The sequence below is a fragment of the Emys orbicularis genome, chromosome 7 (genome assembly GCF_028017835.1).
Source record: "Emys orbicularis isolate rEmyOrb1 chromosome 7, rEmyOrb1.hap1, whole genome shotgun sequence".
Classification (NCBI taxonomy): domain Eukaryota; kingdom Metazoa; phylum Chordata; order Testudines; family Emydidae; genus Emys; species Emys orbicularis.
In genome coordinates this window covers 97,612,506-97,632,071 of record NC_088689.1, presented here as the reverse complement: position 1 = coordinate 97,632,071, position 19,566 = coordinate 97,612,506, and the positions used below count along the sequence as shown (strand labels likewise).

The window sequence follows — 19,566 nt, the reverse complement described above, 5'->3', positions numbered from 1 at the left end:
TTCCCCCCTCATCCAGTGGAACTTATCTCGGCCTCCCCACTGCAGGAGCTGTCAGGTTCCAGGCTCTGTCTATCTCACTGAGCCTATGCCAACATAATCTGGTCCCCATCACCATAGCATCTGGCTGCCTCACAATCTTTACTGCATTTATCCTCACACACCCCAGGGAAGTAGAGCCAGGCTATTATCCCCATTGAACAGAGCAGGAACTGAGGCACAGAAAGACTAAGTGACTTGCCCAAGATCACACAGGAAGTCTGTGGCAGAGCCAGGAAGTGAACCCAGGTCTCCCAAGTTTCAGACTAGTGCCCTGACCAACAGACCATCCTTCTTTTCTTGTGGAAGCAAGCCCCCTGGTGCCAGAGGAGAGGAGTGACGACCCCGATGCCCATCCCAAAGCTTTCGACTCTTTTAGGGCTTGTCTGCACAGTGAAGTTATTCTGGACTAAGGTAGGGTGTGAATTCAAAGCACAAGGGCTATTCTGGAGCAGTTTCCCAGGTGGCTGCTTTTACTCTGGAATAGCTGTTCCGGTCAATCTCCCCAGTCATGATGAGGACAAGACCATTGTGTGCCAGGGCCATGTGCTACTGAGGAGACTGTGCTGCAGCCCATAGTCTGCATTCCATCTCCAGTCCCTGTGGGATGCACATTGCCCAGGGCCCCAGCCGTGAATGGACACTGTGCTAGGACATGATCTCTACAAACTCAGCTCCCCCCTAGATTCCTCGTGATCTCCTTTGGTGCCCTAAATCCACCCCACACCCAGCCCAGTAAGGTGGCTCCCCAGTCAGGGAAATGCAGAGCAAAGGAGATATTTCAGGGGACCCAGCTGTTGTTACTCCAAGACAGATGTGGGGGTGGCAGCCTGATTTTACCCAGGGAGATGGGAGCTGAGACAAGGAGCCTGATCTGAACCTGGGGGGTGAGGTCTTGGGTGAGGGGTGGAGTCTCTTTGCTCCTCTCTTGGTCTACGGGGCAGGTGAAAGAGGAGATGACTTTGCTTTGAGGGCACATGTGGTGTGAGATGGGGCTGTAAGAGACATCTCCCTAACCCAGCATGACACCGCTCAGGTTGGAACATCCCAGCCGAGGCCACAAATGTTTCCTCGGTGATGCCCTGCATCCGGAACCTGCACACATGGGCAGAACCTTGACCTTCCTGGCCCAGCACCAGTGAGGGGCTGGAGGCACCTGGGCTGGTCAGGATGGTGAGAGGCAGTGGATGGGAGGAGTTCATAGAATAGAATATCAGGATTGGAAGGGACCTCAGGAGGTCATCTAGTCCAACCCCCTGCTCAAAGCAGGGCCAATCCCCAGACAGATTTTTGCCCCAGATCCCTAAATGGCCCCCCCTTAAGGATTGAACTCACAACCCTGGGTGTAGCAGGCCAATGCTCAAACCACTGAGCTACCCCCGTTTGTTGTGTGTATGTCAAATGGCTGCCTCATCTTGCCCCACCCCAGAGGCAGCTGCATCTCCCCGCTGGATGAGGGATCCCTGTGTAAATAGCCCCTGTGCCCCACCCCAGAAGGGGCTGCATCTTAGTTCTGGGCAAGGGATCCCTGTATAAACAGTTGCCATACCTCACCCCAGAGCCAGCCACATCTCAGTGCTGGATGAGGGATCCTTGTGTAAACAGCTGTCACGCCCCCATCCCAGAGGCAACTGCATCTCAGTAGCAGAGGCAGCAGTCTCTGTATATATACTGCCTGCAGTGCATGTTGGGATCTCACTAGCGAAATGTCAGATACTGTCATATTGAGCACTGTAGTCCCTTTCACCCCCTCATCTGTCTGTCTATCCTCCCCTTGCAGCAGCCCCCAGATGCAGGATCACACCTAGGCCTCATGCCTCATGGGCCAGGCCCAGCCTTGTTCTACCCGGCATGGCCAGCTCTCAGCATCCCTCCAGCCCCTTGGGCATCTGGGAATATTGTTGCACAAGAGCACAACTACTGCAGCTGGCCAGACGCTGAGGGCAGCGTGCGAAGAGCCCCCAGCTCGGAGAGAGTGGGGCCGGCCTCAGTCAGAAGGAGACGGCAAACACATCAGGGCCCAGGGTACAAAGCTAGTCAGGTGAGTTGGGGGGCAACAATGCTGGTACAGCTGGATAACAATTGTGGGCCAGGGATCTGGGGGACTGGCTCAGAGCCACAGCCCAGGCCAGGACCCCCATGCAGATCAGTGATCCTTAGAGATCCTACAAGAACGAACAAGGCATCTTATCTAACCCTACCAGGGGATCCCTGTATAAACAGTCCCTGAACACCACCCATGAGGCACCTGCATCTCAGCATTGACGAGGGTTCCCTGTATGAAGAGCCCTTGTGCACCACCCCAGAGGTGGCTGCATCTCAGTGCCAGGTGAAGGACCCATGTACAAACAGCCCCCGCCCCTCACCAGAGGCATCTCCATCTCAGTGCTCCCCATGATTCCTTCCTGGTGGGGTTAGTGAATTACTGGGTAAAAAGTGCTGAGACGCTCAGATGAAGGGGGGCCTCCAGAGGGTGCAGCATGGGCGTTATTATATGGCTGACTTATGTGAGGTGGAGGGCCCCACACCCCCAGCCAGCAGGTCTTGTACAAGGCAGTGACAGGGGATTGCTGGCGGGGTGGGGAGAGCAGCTCTGAGTTCTAGTTTGGCCTCTCACTCTAGCTCTGCCCTTTCTCACAGGGACCCTGGGCCTCTATGCCCTCCGGACCCACAACAGCCAGCGTCTTCTGCAGCCGCCAGCCCCTCAGGGTGAGGAGGAGGGCAAAGGCCCAGGCTGTTCAGCCACTCCAGATCCATGGCCTATCCCGGGGCCAGTATCAGCAGCTGTTCCGCTCACTGGTGGAACGGGAGCTGGGTCCAGCAGAGACCCCAGGCCATGGGCTAGAATGGGGCCGCAGGATCAAAGAGCAGCTGTTCTACGCTGTGGGCTGCCCCCGCTACCGGCAGCTGGTGGGCCCCGACGGGCATGTCCGGGTGGTGGAGTATGCGCACCGCACTGGGCACAGGCAGGCCCCACCCCACTATGACATCGACACTGGGGATGAGGAGCCACCTGGCACCGAGGAGGCACCAGCCCCACCCTAAGAGGCCAATCCTGCAGAGGCCAGCTGGGCCCAGCCACACGCAGGCAAACCTCTGTCAATTACACTGTGAACGTGGCAGCGTGTGATCTATGTCCTGTCTGTTGTGAAGGGACCGAGGTGGAGCTGAGTCTGGGTCAAGCCAGGTAATTGTTCCCAGCCCTGGGTTTCTTGATTGCCCTCCCAGGCATGGACCCCATGGGTAGGGTTACCATACGTCCGGATTTTCCCGGACATGTCCGGCTTTTTGGGCCTCAAATCCCCATCCAGGAGGAAATCCCAAAAAGCCAGACATGTCCGGGAAAATAGGGAGGGAGGGGTCGTGGTGCTCGGCCGGGGGCCGGAGCCGCTGGGGCCGGCAGTGCTCGGCCGGGGGCTGGCGGTGCTCGGCCGGGGGCCGGGGCCGCTGGAGCCGGCGGTGCTCGGCCAGGGCCGCCGGGGCCAGGGCGGGCTGGAGCCACTCGGCCGGAACCAGGGCCGGCGCCCCAGGGCCCGAGCCGAGCTGGGCAGGAGACGCCGGGGCCAGAGCCTCTTGGCCTGGGCCGGCCGGCTGCCAGAGGGAGCCGCTCGGCCGGGGGGGCCCCGCCGTGCCCCGCCCCAGTCCCAGCTTACCTGCTGCCTCCCTGTTTCAGGCTTCCCGCGAACATTTGATTCGCGGGAAGCAGGGGAGGGGGAGGAGCAGGGAGGCGGAGCGTTCAGGGGAGGGGGCAGAGTTGGGACGGGGACTTTGGGGAAGGGGCGGGGAAGGGGCGGAATTGGGGCGGGTCAGGGGGCAGGGAAGGGGCAGAGTTGGGGCGGGGCCGGGGCCCTGTGGAGTGTCCTCCTTTTTTAAAATTAAAATATGGTAACCCTACCCATGGGGCTCCGCAGTCCAGCTGCCCTCAACCCCAGAACTGATGCCCCAGGCCTCCTGAACCCCTAGTTGCTTACACACACATCCCACTGGCTGTGGGTGCTCTGGGCTTCTAGTTTAACCTCTTGAGGGACAATACGGCAGGAACGCAGGGAACACAGAGTTAACAAAGGCAGCTCTGAACCACAGTCACTTTATTCTTCAAAAGCACTCAAGAGTAACGGATCTCTGGAAAATAACAAAAGTCCAAAACCCCCACGCTGCTGGATCTCCCCCATCCTGTGCATCCAAGGCCCCTGCTGGTGTTTCAGGCTGTTCAGCTTCCTCCTGTCCTTGCTCTTCTGCTTCCATGTGGCAATGGCTGCCGCCCACTCAGTGTAGCACCCCACTCTCTTCCTTCTTTGGCTGGGTGGTTAGCTGGATAGCTCCCATACCCTCCCCCCAGCCAGGCACCTGTGCAGAAGAGGTCCAGGTGGGTAGCTCACCGCTCAAGAGTCATTTGACCGCAACAGCTGCAGATTATGAGTCCTGGTGGATTCTCCGTGCTGGGCCTTTAGCAAGCTGCCACGCCCCTGGGCTGGGTAGGGAAACTGGCTGGAGGCATTTAAATAGGTTCACCTTCATCAGGGTTACATCATACAAAATGGACTTCACAGTTTGATATAGACATATCCCACTGTGTCACATAGATATCCTAGTAGAGAGCCCCCCCGTCAATGGGGCTGGGATTCCCAGTTACCCCAGTACAGACTCCCTTGAGTGGAGCTGGGATTACCAGTTACCCCAGTTAAAACCATTTAAGAACACCTTACTAATGCACAAAAAGCTTCAATCTGAGAACTGAGGAAGAAGACTGTGCTGGTTAAAAAACTGACCTGGTTTAGAGGGGAAGAGAGGGCAGAGATTAAATATATATATAGAGAGAGAAACACATGGAAAAAAGGGGACGTTGATAGTAATGAATATATATCAGAAGTTAGGCATTGCAGAAAATTGATAAGGGAAGCAAACAGAAACAAGGAAAAATCTATGACCAGCAGAGTTAAGGACAATAAGGAGTTTTTAAAATATATTAGGCACAAATAGAATCCTGACAATGGTATTGGTCCATTACTAGATGGAAATGGTAGAACAATCAATAATAATGCAGAAAAGGCAGAAGCATTAAATCAATATTTCTGTTTTGTATTTGGGGGAAAAACATGATATAGTCTCATCATATGGTAATAATAACCATTCCACTCATATCTTTCCATTCAGCTAGTATCTCTGGAGGATGTTAAACGGCAACTACTGAAGTGGGACATTTTAAAATCAGCAGGTCCAGATGTCTTGCATCCACAAGTTTGAAAAGAGCTGGCTGACAAGGTTTCTGGACTGTTACTGTTGGTTTTCAATAAGTCTTGGAGCATTAGGGAAGTTCTGGAAGACTGGAAAAAGCTAACATTGGGCCATTTTTTGAAAGGGTAAACGGGATGACCTGGGTAATTATAGTCCTGTCAGCCTGACATTGATCCCAGGCAAGATAACAGAGCAGTTGATTCAGGGCTCATTTAAGAATTAAACGAGGGTAATGTATGCAAATCAGCAGGGTTTTATGGAAAATAGATCTTGGCAAACTAACTTGATATCTTTTTTGATGAAATTACAAGTTTGGTTGATAAAGGTAATAGTGTTGACGTATTTCAGAGTTGACGTAATATACTCAGACTTCTGTAAAGTGTTCGACTTGGTACTGCCCAACATTTTGATTAAAAAACTAGACTGATATAAAATTAACATGTCCCACATTAAATGGATTTAAAAACTGGCTTAACTGATAGGTCTCAAAATGTAACTGTAAACAGGGAATCATCATCAAGCATGTGTGTTGTAGTAAGTGAAGGCCCTAATAAAGGCCCAGTATGATTCCTGAGGCCTGAACTAAAGAAATGGTCAAGACTTTGCTAACATAAAGCAAAGTTAAGCTGTGAGCCAGAGGCAGGCCCTGCTCACAGAAGCTGGCAAGGAAAGGGCTGATGTTGCATAAATATATATTCTCCTAGCAAAGTTAAAGTACAAACATGGTACCAAGACACACTATACTGGAACATTCCACAGATAACATGGAACAGGCCGACTCATCCCAATGACAGGGGCAAAAGGATAAAATGATGGATAGAGTTGTTTTGATCGAACCAATCTGTACAAGGTGAGAGGCAGCACCTTGCTACGTAGAGGGGTTGCACCTCAATACGTCAGGAGTGATGTGTAACTTGTTTCTACCTGTGTATAAGAATGTATCCCTGAGTGGGTGTCTTTGTCCGGCCACGGGGGCAGTGGAAAGTCCCGCCACTGAGCCGGGTCCATTGCCAAGAGGCATCTATTAGTAGTATGCCCGTTAGACTAAGTAATCTATGGGGAACTGCAATTGTGTCCAAGGTCGCAATAAACCTAGTCGACGTGACTTTGCATCTTACTAGACTCTGTGGTTATTGGGGGTTTTCTTCGGGTCTGCTGGGTCAGCTGTCTGCGCAGAGCTGGGGCAGCACACAGAGGGAACACACGCACGCAGCCGAGTGATATCAACATAGGAGAAAGCTGAGCACCACACCGGTAGCATCTGACAACATGTGTTTCCAGTGGGTCCCCCAAGGATCAGTTCTGGACCCTATATGCTATTGAACTTCCTCATTAATTATACCTCTACCCCAATATAACGCTGTCCTCGGGAGCCAAAAAATCTTACCGCGTTATAGGTGAAACCGCGTTATATCGAACTTGCTTTGATCCGCCAGAGTGCGCAGCCCCACCCCCCCGGAGCGCTGCTTTACCGCTTTATATCCGAATTCATGTTATATCGGGTCGCGTTGTATCGGGATAGAGGTGTACATGGAAGAAACATAAAATCGTCAATGATAAAATTTGCAGATGACACAAAAATTGGGGGAGTGGTAAGTAGTGAAGAGGACAGGTCTCTGATGCAGAGCAAATCTAGATCTCTTGGTAAGCTGGGTGCAAGCAAAGAATATATCTTTTCATATAACTAAATGTAAAGGTATACAGCTAGGAATAAAGAAAGTAGGCCATACAAACAATGGGGGACTATCCTGGGAAGTAGTGACTCTGAAAAAAGATTTGTGGGTTGTGATGGATAATCAGCTGAACATGAGTCCACAGTGCACCTCTGTGGCCCAAAAGGCTAATCCAATCCTGGAATGCATAAACAGGAATCTCAACTAGGTACAGAAGATTTCTGTATTTAGCACTGGTGTGACTGCTGCTGGAATACTGTCCCCCGTTCTGGTGCCCACAATTCAAGAATGATGTTGATAAATTGGAGGATTCAGATATGAGCAATGAGAATGATTAAAGAATTAGAAAACATGCCTTATAGTGGTAGAATCAAAGAGCACAATCTATTTAGTTTAACAAAGAGAAGGTTAAGGTGTGACTTGATAATAGTTTGTAAGTACCTACATGGGGAACAAATATTTAATAATGGGCTCTTTGATCTACAAGAGAAAGGTAGAACGCAATCCAATGGCTGGAAATTGAAGCTAGACACATTCAGACTGAAAATAAGGCGTAAAGTTTTGACAGTGAGGGTAATTAACCATTGGAACAATTTACCAAGGGTCCTGGTGGATTCTCCATCACTGACAATTTTTAATTCTAGATAGGATATTTTTCTAACACATCTCCTCTAGTTCAATCAGGAATTAATGCAGGGAGGCCTGCATTATACAGGAAGTCAGACTAGATGATCATAGTGATTGATCCCTTCTGGCCTTGAAATCTATGAAGCCTCTGCTGGTGCTGGGAGTCCCAGTTTTCTGCAGTGCTGACTCCCTGGGTAGAGCTGGGATTCCCAGTTTCCCCAGTACATCGGCCCTTGGGGTTCCCATGTCTGAGCTGCCCCATGCGGACCCCAGGAATGGGGGTACCTGCTCACTCCCACCCCAGCTTGCAGAGAGAAGAGGAAACATCTTCCTGCTGAGTCGAGGGCTGTGAGACTGGGAGCAGCCTGTGTGCTGTGCTTGCCAGCTGGTGGTGGGCTGGGCAGGCAGCCACAGGGGGAGGGAGAGAGTGCTGTCCCTTTAAGGAACCCCCAGGGACAACGGGACTGTGTGCACCGGTCACTCCGAGTGCAAACTCCTGGCGACAAGTGCAGAGCAGTGGGGGCAGGGACTGGAGCCCAGAGCCCAGGTAGGGAGAAGGCTGCTGGGGCAGGGACAAGGCTGCCAGGAGAGTGGGTTGGGGTAGGGACAGGAGTCCAGAGGCTAGACGGGGACAAGAGCCCATATGGGGGCAGGCACTGTTGGGGTAGGGATGGGACTGCCCAGGCTGCCGATGCGGACAGGGCACCAGGGCTGGCTGGCAGGGCGAGGGCTGCGGGGGCACCAGGGCTGGCTAACTGCCCAGCTCTGTCTTGCCATCGGCCTGTTCCTGGCAGAGGTGGTGGCCAGCCGGGTCACAGGCTCCCTGCTGGCTCTCTCCTGCTCACTCCAGACGCTGGGGATGGTGCTAGCACTGGGGGTGGCTCTGCTGGATGGCCAGCTGGCCTGCGGAGCACACCCCGATTGCAGGAACACCTTCGGATGGGTGCGGGCCCGGGTGGCAGGGACCCTGGTGTGTGGCGTGTTCCTGACAGCACTGTGCCTGGCCCTGCTGCCCAGGGCACTGCACCGGGCAGGGCACCCCCAGGTGACAGAGCGGCCCCTGGCACTGGTGGGAGTCGGGGCTGCTGGGCTCCTCATTCATCTTGCCAGGGTGAGGCTGGATGGGCAGCACCATCCCGCTCGAGCAAAGAGTCCCCACTGCGGCCATGCCAGCACCAGCAGAGAGGGCGCAGCCACAGGCAGATCTGCCCAGGAGACACAAGGTGAGTCCTGCTGGGGGGGAGGGGGCGTACCGGGCCAGGCCTGTCTCTCAGCTAGAGGGGAGGGCTGAGCTGGGGAGTGGTACCAGGCCAGGCCTGCTGTGTCAGCATGGATTGAGATGTTTGGGGAGCGGTGTAGGGGGAAGGGGTACTGGGCCACTCCTTCAGCTTTGGGTGTCGGAGTTTGCTTAAGTAAGAATTGAGCCTGCCCTATGACTCCCATAGTCTTTGCTCCTTTGCCCCCCCCCCACCTTGCCCTGTGACTCTTGCCCCCAAGCTGTAGCATGACATGCTGCCCCCATACCATTTTCACACCTCTTCCTTCCCCCCTGCACAGACCTGCTGGGGAACAGGCAGCCTTGGCTAGAGGACGGGTGCTTGCCTGCAGAGGAGTCTGGTGCCTGGCTGGCTCTCTGCCTTCACCTCCTGGCTGCCTCCCTGGGCCCTGCCACCGTGCTGCTATATTCACTTGCCTTCCACCTGCTGTGGCCCCCATGTGTGGAGCAAGTGGCCTGCCTGCCCCCCTGCACTGGGATGCCATGCTGGCCCCTGGGCAGCCCTGCGCCAGCCCTGGCAGAGCTGGGGCCCTGCTGGCTGCTGTACCTGGACCCTGGGCTCTGTGTGGTTGTGGTGCTGGCTTTGATCCTTTTGGGTGCCCCTTCCCTGCGGGGCTCTGCCCTGGTGCTGCTGCAGGCTGTGCCCGACCATCTGGACCTAGGGCGACTTGAGTCGCATCTGAGGAGCACGGAGGGGGTGGCAGCCCTGCATGAGCTCCATGTCTGGCAGCTGGACAGTGCCTACAGCCTGGTGGCCACGGCCCATGTCTGGTGCCTCGACACTGCCTCCTACAAGGCTGTGGCCAGGAGGATCCAGCAGGTGTTCTGGGAACATGGGATCCACACAGCCACGGTGCAGCCCGAGTTCGGTGCACTTCAGGGACCGTGCTGCATGGCAGCAGGTGGGGGTGATGGCTGCATGGAGGGGGGTGAGGCCCCCAGGAAGAGGCACCCGTCACTCCCATTCTCCAGCCCCACGGTGATCCTGGAGTACGAGACCACAGTGTGAGCCATGGGAGCCACCTCTGAACCAGCACTTAAAAGGGACATGTCCTGGAGTGAGCGGGGGCCATGGCAGCCACTCCCCATGAGCAGCGTCTGCTCCCCACACTCCTCAGGCAGCTTGGGGAGTAGAGAACTGTGCCAGCTCCCCCACCCCTCCGCCATGCCGCTGCTCTTTGCCTGCCCCAGGCCCATGTGAGATTCCTGGAGGGAGGAGCCGGGGCGTGTAGGGGTGTTGGCAGCCCTGAAGACTGAGAATGAAGTGAGGAGCAGAAACCCGCCTCCAAGGATCAGCGGCACTATGGAGATTTGGAACCTACCGTGCTGCGGGACAGGGCTGCCCCTGGACTCAGCACTCAGGACAGGCCATGGCACAGGATGGGGGCTCCCCACAGGGCTCAGGACAGGATGTGCCGCAGGACGGGGGGCCTCTCCTTTCAGAGCGCTGCATTCCCTGTAAATAAAGGGCATGGAGTTGCCTGCCAGGATGTTGCTCTTTATTGCTTGGCGACAGCCACAGGGGTTGGAGCATCGGGGGGAGGTCAGGGACTGGCCTGGGCTGTGACTCCCTTTCGGCTGATCCCATCATGTGCTGCCCTGGAAACCACAGCACCCTGTGCAGAGAAAGGGGAGATGGGCAGTGTCAGTTCCTCCCCTGACAGCCAGGGGCGTGTCCTAGAGATATCCTCTCTCTTAGAGCTGGAAGGGACCTTGAAAGGTCATCAAGTCCAGCCCCCTGCCTTCATTAGCAGGACCAAGTACTGATTTTGCCCCAGATCCCTAAGTGGCCCCCTCAAGGATTGAACTCACAACCCTGGGTTTAGCAGGCCAATGCTCAAACCACTGAGCTATCCCAATCTCCTGTGACCCCACGTGGGCTGGACCATATCCCTCAACCTCCAACAGAGCGCTGACCCCACCCGCGCTGGGACATGACCCCCTAACCCACTGGGCTCCTAACCCCTCCAACAACCCCTCAGCCAGGGTTCTCTTACCCAATCCCTGCTTGCTACTGTTTCAGGACCTTGCTGATGCCTTCACAGATGCGCTGCACCTTGGCGTTACTGTCCACGTAGCCATCACCGTTCTATGGGACCAGGGGACGGGTCAGTCTGTGCTGCCCATGATACCCTGCCCTTCTGCCCAGGCCCCCCTAAAGCTGGGGATGTGTACCCCTACTCCACCTCCCAAAACAGGGATGTGCCCCCAGCACAGTGCCCCCCCAGCACCCCCAGAGCTGGGGATGTGCTCCCAGCACAGTGCCCCTGCCCAGCCCCCCAAAGCCAAGGATGTGCCCCCATCACAGTGCCCCCCAGCACTCCCAGAGCTGGGGATGTGCCTCCAGCACAGTGCCCCTGACCAGCCCCTCCAAAACTGAGGATGTGCCCCCCCGCACAGTGCCCCTGTCCAGCCCCCCCAGCTGAGGATGTGCCCCCAGCACACTGCCCCCCAGTGCCGAGGATGTGCCCCCCAGAACTCTCAAAGCCAAGGATGTGCCCCCCGCAGACTGCCCCCCAGAGCCCTCAAAGCCAATGATGTCCCCCTTGCAGAGTGCCCCCCAGAGCCGGGGATGTGCCCCCAGCACAGTGCCCCTCAGCAGCCCCAGCCGGGAGGTACCAACACACAGTGCCTGCTGGGTACTCACGATCTTGGAATGCAGGACCTGGCCACTGTCAGGGAGAAGAATCTCGAAGGCCCCAGAGCCGGGGGCCATTTCCCCTGTCTGGAGAGAGAGCGAGTGTGGGGTTAGCCGGTTGGGGGAAGCATGGGCCCTATGGAGAGCTGTCCCAGAGTGGGGGTGAAACCTTGAGGAGCCATGGGGCATGTGATCCCCACACAAATCTGGGGGATGCCCTTGGGGGCTCAGGTGAGCGGAGTGGGGCTCCCTGCTCTAACCCTGCCCTGCTGGTGCTGGAACAGCTCCCAACCCTGATTCCCTGTCCCACCAAACCCAGGCCCCCCGCCCCTCCTGCACCTGGTCCCCAAGCCCCAGCCTGACCCCAGTCACTCACAATCTCCAACTGATTTGGGAAGCGTTTCTCTAGGAACTCCTGCAGCTGCAGGAACTAGGGGGAGCAGAAGGAGAGATGGAGGGGAAGGTCAATGACTTGGAGTGGGGGAGGGCCCCACCACTGCTCCCCTTTTCCCAGCCCCAGGGAGCCTGTTAGGCCCACAAATCCCCCCTGCGTCCTACCCTTTGGCATCACCCAGGGCACCCCACTCCTCAGAGAGGGAGACACCACCAGCCATTGGGCCCAGCTCCTTCTGCAGGAGGGACCCTGGGGGCGCGTCCCTAGGGGGAAGGGCTGGGAACCCCAAGGAACCATCCCCCACATATGAAGGCGTGAAGGCACAGTGAAAGCCAGGGGCACATGGGGGCACTGGGAGGGCACACAGGTGGAATGGGGGGCACACAAGCTGTGTCTCTCACAGTGGGGGTGGGGGAAACATGTGGGGGGAGGCTCTTTACTCACCCGGCTTCTGTATCCTCAGCTGCCACTACAAGGGAAACAGAGCCCAGCATCAGTGTGGAGCGGCCCCATGCTGAAAGGGAATCAGTGTGGGCAGGAAGGTTGGAGTTTGGGCAGAGGCCCAGTGCCAGGTGTGTCAGAATTGTGGGGGTGAGAAGGGAGGTTGAGGCAGGGACCCAGTGCCTAGGGTGGGCTGTACCCTTAGGGGGGCAGTTGTGGGTAGGAGGTGCCCAGGGAAGGGGCAGTCCTAGGTAAGGGGTGCCCATGGGGGTGCAGAGCTGTATGGGGTGTGCCATTGGGGGCAGTGCTGGGTGAGGAGTACCCATGGGGGGGTGGAGCTGTATGGGGTGTGCCCATGGGGGCATTGCTGGGTGAGGGGTGCCCATGGGGGGTGCAGCTGTATGGGGTGTGCCATTGGGGGCATTGCTGGGTGAGCGGTGCCCATGGGGGGTGGAGCTATATGGGGTGTGCCCATGGGGGTGGAGCTATATGGGGTATGCCAATGGGGGGTGTAGCTGGGTGAGGGGTTCCCTGGGGGGCAATGCTGGGTGAGGAGTGCCCCTGGGGGTGGTGCTGAGTGAGAGGTGCCCATGGGGAGTGTAACTGGGTGAGGGGTGCCCATGGGAGTGGAGCTGGGTGAGGGGTGCCCATGGGGGGCAGAGCTGGGTGAGGGGTGCCCTCGGGCGGCAGTGCTGGGTGAGAAATGCCCATGGGGCGGTGCTGGGTGGGGGGTGCCCTGGGTAGGGGGTACCAGTGGGTTATCTCTGCCACTCACCAGAAGATGATCCGCACTGGGAGGCATGGGGCAGCCATGGTGATGCCGGACCCAGCAGGAGAAGGGGGGATAACAGCTCGGAACCAGCCTGGACCAGAGCAGCCCATTCATCCTGCCACGGGGGAAATGTGACCCCAAGGGCAGCTTCCCCACCAGGAACCGACTCCTCCCCCCAGCCTCCCAGCAGCCTTCGCCAGGGCTTGGGGCCAGGGGAATTGGGAGGGGGGGGTCTCAGGTGAAAGCCCCTACCCACCCCGTCTGGATTGGTCTGGGCCAGGTCTGTGGGGCGTCCCAGTTGCTAGGCAACCTCCTGAAAATTCTGTGTGGGGGCAATGCCCATAGGCCCTGTCCCCTGTACCTCTCACAACCCTGCCCTTTACCCCTGCCCTCCATGCCAGATTGCACCCCTCCCCTCAGGTCCCACCCCCAGCATCCCTCCCCACAACCTGCCCCCCTCCCATGCTCCCTCTTCCCCTTCTGCTCCCCCTTTGCCAGCTATTTCCCCTGGATCCTGCTCCCACTGCCCCGCCCAGACCCTGCTCCATTTCCCTGGCTCTAGCATCTGCGCGGGGCTAACCCCGCAACTCTTGCAGAATATCTTGTGGGGATCCTGAGTGACTCCATGTGCAGGGGAGTGGAGGGAGAGGGTAGGGGTTGTCACAGCCTGTTCTTCCCCCTGCCCCTCCTCTGAATGGACACCTGACCATTGTGAGGGGACCCAGCTGCCAAGCCGTCTGGGTTGAGCCAGGTCACTGTTCCCAGCCCTGGATCTCTAAGTGGCCTCCCAGGTGCAGCCCCCAGGTCTGAGCTCTTCCTAGGGCTATGGAGACCCCACAGTCTGGCTGCCTTACACCTTGGAGCCAGCACCCCAGCCTGCCAAAGCCCCTTGTGCTTGGACAGTCTCCCAGGCCACATGTTCTCCAGACACATCTCCCCAGAGGTCCCTGGGCCGCAGGTGCTCCAGACACATCTCCTCGGAGTCCTCTGGGCCACAGGTGCTCGGACACATCTCCCCACTTTTGACCTGAGTGGTTGGTCAAAGCCCAGGGCCCTGGAGGTGATTCTAGCTGGGAGGAGCCTGGACGACGGAGTCTGGGCCCTTTGGTACAATCCTGTGTATTTACATGGAATGTACAAAGTCCTGTTCCCCCCAACACAGGCGGCACCAAACAACAGGAGGCAGTGTCCTTGCTCACAGCCCCAGACAGAGCCTCCTTCCCCCCCACCCCCCAAAGCACTCTAGGTTTGCTACTGGCTTGCGCTGCCAGCTGCTTCTTCAGACTGTGTCTGACTCTTGTTTTGACCTGCTTCGCTCTTACCCAAATACCCTGGAGAGCCCTCTGCCCATAGGCCAAATTCCCAGGCGGGCTGGCATACCCCTTGGCTAAGGTGGGGCTGCCTAGCTGTCTCTTACAGCACTCATCAATGAGGAGTGGCAGTCACAACAGTTTAAGGAGATTTAACCCAGCCCGCAACAGAACAGGGGCTTGGCCAAGGCATTTCTGAACCACAGGCACATTGCTCTTAACCAAACTACCTAGAGATCCACACTGAGTCAATGACACAACACAGAGCCCTGACTGCAGCTCCCGGCCCCAGGCTGATCTCACCTATCCTGGGAGGCCTAAGGATGTCCAGCATCCTTAAGCCATACCACCCTGCCTCCTCCTAGCCTTACCGCCAGGCACGGAACGATGGACTGGCCTCACTTAGGGAAGCCCCCCCCTTTTAAAATCATCTTGGACCCTCCTTTTCCCATGTGCTTCTGTTGGGGGAGATGCAGGCTCCAGCTGCTTCTGTGGAGAGGGTCAGTCCGAGGTAATGGCCCTAGGGTAGCAAAGGCACTCCCAGCAGGGGAAAGCCAGTCTGTCTTGTTGCCATCAAGTGATCAAGACACATGCCATAGTCTTTCCATTAGGTGTCCAGCCCCCACTGCACAGTGGATGCGCCAATTAACTATGGACATGAAACATAACATGAAAGTCACACTCCTCCGGGAAGGTCCCGATACACAATGGTGCATTCACAGACCCAGGAGGAGGTCACACCGGGATATAGACATTTCTCCCAATCTGCCACAGGAAGTATCATGAATTTACACCTAGGGCTGAGATGGGAGCCAGGACTCCTGGGTTGTATCCCCAGCTCTGAGAGAGGAGTTGGGTCTAGCGAGTGTGATCAGTCTTTTCCCAGCTGTGCCCCTGTTTTGTGTCTGTCTTTCATGACTGTAATATTCTCTGAGCTCTCCAGGCAAAGGAAGGTGTGTGTGTGTGTGTGTGTAGTGCCAAGTTCTCTCCCCACACCCATAGTCCCTGCCCTGGAGAGTGGGCCAGGCTGGGGGTCCCATGGCCAAGGAGTGGGGTACCTGAGGCTCAGTGTCTGGGGCCTCGGGACGGGCAGCCCCTTTAACCAGGCTTCAGGGCCAAGCGGTTGGGGGTTCCCATCTCAGCATGGGACACAACTACCCAGGGGTGGGGGAACTGATCTGTATTGTGGGGGCAGGGGGGATTGTTGCCCTGAATGCCATGAAGCACCTTCCCCAGGGCAGGCCCGTCATGGGAACGGGCTGGGGCTCATGCTTCCCCCTCCCTCCCCATCATGGCTTTTCCTGTCCCATCCTCTGCTCTGCTTCAGCTGGACCCTTTCTTTTCCTTCCCTTCCCACGGCCCCTCCTGACACTACTCCCCCCACTACCTCCTGGCTCAGCTAAACTGCCCCCTCCCATGCCTGCTGGGACAGAGCCAGTGGCCTTGGCCCAGGGCAGCGTGGGGAGGTATGTAGGTCAGACAGGAAACTCTCCAAGCAGGGAATGAAAGAGGCTTTGTCCCGTCCTCCCCTCTCCAGCCCCAATCACTGGTGCCACCCTTAACCCTCTGTGCACTGGGCTGCAGCCAGCATTGCGTGGCACCAAGAAGCACACAGCATGTGTCCAGACAGGCCAGGGGCAAATGCACATGCATGGAGGGGGAAGTGGTTACAAAGAGTGTGTCTTTGTGTGTGACGTGGTGTTTGTGTGGAGGGGCGGGGTGTGTGTTACAGTGAATATATGTGTCTGTGTGAGTGTCTGACAGTGAGTGTGGGTGACATGTGTGTAACATGGTGTGTGTGTTTTTCTGTGACCATGTGGGTCGGTGTGTGATATGTCAGTGTGAGTGTGTGGTACAGTGAGCCTGTTCCAGTGAGTGTGTTGTGTGTGTTTGGTATGTGTGTTACATGGAGTGTGTGTGTGGTACAGTAAGTGTGTGTAAATGTGTGTGTTATAGTGATTGTGTGTTACAGCGAGTGTCAATGAGTGTGAGAGTGTTCCAGTGAGTGAGTGTGTGTGTGTCAATGAGCATGTTTCAGTGTATGTGTGGGGGTGTTATAGTGAGCATATGTTGGTGTGTGGTGTGCATTTATGTTACAGTGAGTGTCAACAAGTGTGTGTTACAGTGAGTGTGTCAGTGAGTGTATTATGTGCTGCAGTGTATGTGTGTTGGTGCATGTGTGAGCATCAGACCCAAGGTGTTCACAGCTTTCAAGGCAGATGATTGTCCCAAAACTCTAAGCTCTTTGTAATCAGGCGCCGCCTGGGAAATCACTGCACCCTCAAAGCGTCTGAGTGCCCAGCAGCGAGAGCCCCAGACACACACAGTCCTACCTGACCCTTCCCCCAGAGTGCCCTAATTCAGAGAGGCAGGTCCTGGGCTCACGCCCCAGCCTGAGCATTCACACCCCCATGGCAGGGGAGTGCTGGGCTCAGTGTCTGTGGGCGAGTGTCAGGGCGGTGCTGGGAAGCCATGCCAGCTCGGGGGGTGCTCAGCGTCTGGCATGCGAGTGACTCAGGACCAGCTTCTGAAAGTGCCCACCATTGACACCCGGCTTCCATAGCACTGCAGCCAGCGTGGTGAGAGCACGGAAAACCTGGCCTGGCAGCGAGCGTGTGAGAGAGAGTGTGTGTGTGTGTGTGTGTGTGTGTGTGACACCGTCTGTCGGCGAGGGGCTGGACGGGAAGGGGCTGGGCTTTGGCCCCCTTAGCACATGCTGTGTGTGCATGTCTGTGCGTGTGGCATTCGCAGTGCCTGCGTCTGGATGTCATTACAAGTATCTGCATGTTTCTCTGTGCGTGCCATTCTCTGTGCACACATGTTACTCCACGTGCCTGCATGTCTGTGTGAGCAAGTGCCCGGAAGGGAAGTGGCTGCAATTTGGCCCGTTATTACACTGCATCCCATACCAGTGGGTTCCTGTGCCAGGGGACGGTGATGTCTCCCCAGATTACACAACTTGCAGCATGAATGGCTGCGTCACAACAATACAGGAGCAACGCCTTCCCCTACTGACCCATCTCAGTGTCAATCCACTCTCAGGGGTCCCTCTGGCTTCAGCACAGCTGGGGTCAGGACACACACATAGGAGGGCTGGACTAGACAGAGGCATCTCCCCACCTCCATGCCCAGCCAGGCCCCTTAGCACTGGGTGCCCAGCCCTGAATGCGGACGGTATCAAATCCATGCATTCAGCCCTGCTGGCCGGCGCAGTGAGGGTGAGCTCTGCCCCAACACCTCCTTCCCGCCTGTGCCTGGGACTAGGGTGACCAGTTGTCCCGATTTTATAGGGACAGTCCCCATTTTTGGGTCCTTTTCTTATATAGGCTCCTATTACCCCCCACCTCCTGTCCCGATTTTTCTCATTTGCTGTATGGTCACCCTACCTGGGACCTGCAGAACATCCCCCAACACGCACCATCTGTCCTGGGCTGCCCCTCACATACCTGGGCACCATGGCTTCCCCAGCAGTCAGGGTACAGAGCTGGGCCGTTCCTCAAGAACCCCCAGAGCGAGGAGGGCGGGGGCTGCTCCTCATTCCCATTGCCTTCTGAGCTGGGGCCCTCTCACACACATCTGGGATGGATCATGTTTTCCAGGCAGTGGTTCAAGGGTGACACTGCTGGGTGCGGCTGTGAGCGGAAACCCCAGCAGAGCTGGGTCCAGACAGACTGTCCAGGAAGTGGGGGGAAGAGCCCCGCTGGGGGGTACCATGATGATTCACTGTTCCATGCAACCGAGAGGAGCTGAAGGAGACGAGGGACAAACCTGCGGCCAGGACATTGCTTCTGGGCTTTATTCAACACAAACAAGTTCACATTGCCAGCAGCACAGAACACCCCCAGCCTCCCCACCTCGGCGACCAGCCCTCTGCCATGGCTCCTCCCCCCACCACGCCATCCCAGCTATGCGGGGGGAAGGTGGTCCCGGGGTGCAGCCCCGAGGCCAGACATGCAACAGCAACTGGGGTGACCTCCCCCCATAACAAGCAGGGGGAGCCCCAGGCAACTCCCCCACCCACTGGAGCCAGCACAGGTGGTCTGGTGCGGGATGGGCTCCTTACTCAGAATGATTCATACTGGTTGTCAAGGGCCTCTGCCTATAGGTCCCTCTGCCCCTCCCCCGCCATGGGGCTTCCCCACAGCCCTTGATGCTTCAGGACCCCCCACCTTTCACTATATAAATAAATAAATAAATAAATAAATGGGGGGGGCATCAGGACCTGAGTGGCCTCACCCCATGTGGAGTGGGGGAGGGCATCATGCTCTGGCTGGGTCAGGTGGTGTCCCCCGCTAACTCCACTTCTCCGCCAGCCCTGGTCCCCACTGCACTGGACAGTCCATGGGGGCTGACTCCGATCCAGGCCAGCAGTGTATGTGTCTGGGGGCTGGAGGGTTCAGGTGCCCCTACAGCTGCTCCTCGCCCCTGTATAAGCCATTGGCCACCCCACTTGGCCCCACCTCCCCATCTAGGATGTTGTCCTGGGAGCCATGGAACTGCCGTCTCCTTGAGCGCAGGGCAAAGTGCCAGGTCAGCGCGGACACCACCACCAGGCCGAACATGGCCGCCAGTCCTGCCGCCACATATGCGTAGGGAAGCTGGGGTGCCAGGGTGCGGATGATGCGGCACGGTCCATGGGCCCGACTCCCATCATCAGTGGGGCTGGCACCAGCCTGGTTGGCTGCCATGACACACACCAGGTAGGAGGTGCTGGGGTGCAGCCCCCCAAGCACTGCCATCCGGAAAGTGCTGTTGAAGATGGGGCCAGCAATGGTGTGGCCCCCATCAGCCTGGTACATCAGTCGGTACTCCCACACTGTGGAGGAGGGGGCACACCAATGCAGGCTGGCCCCAGACTCAGTGACATGCACTGCCCCCAGCTGGGGCGGCTCCGGGGTCACATCTGGGCCAGTCACCCCAGGGCACAGGCAACCAGTATCCTTGCTCAACTCTGCACAGGCTGTCTGTAGGTGGCGGCAATGGTGGTAGACACAAGGCTGATGGGATGGGTTCTGGAAGCCAGGCATCTCTGGGGTATCCGGGGTGGAGAAGTCCTCATAGCTGTAATAGTCTGTCCCCAAGTCGTGCTGGGGGGTGGAGGAGGCAAGGGGGCTGCTCTCCTGGGCCTGGAGCCAGGGCCAGTGGCTCTGGCCCTTCGGGGGAA

At 57.1% G+C, this 19,566-nt stretch overlaps 1 protein-coding gene across 1 annotated transcript; it reads left to right on the top strand.

The window, feature by feature from the left end:
* Positions 1 to 6,824: 6,824 nt before the first annotated feature.
* Positions 6,825 to 9,856, top strand: LOC135881568 (proton-coupled zinc antiporter SLC30A1-like). Its single transcript, XM_065408229.1, has 3 exons — positions 6,825 to 6,863; positions 8,197 to 8,794; positions 9,129 to 9,856. The coding sequence occupies exons 1-3, from the start codon at positions 6,825 to 6,827 to the stop codon at positions 9,854 to 9,856; spliced, it is 1,365 nt and encodes a 454-aa protein (XP_065264301.1).
* Positions 9,857 to 19,566: the final 9,710 nt, after the last annotated feature.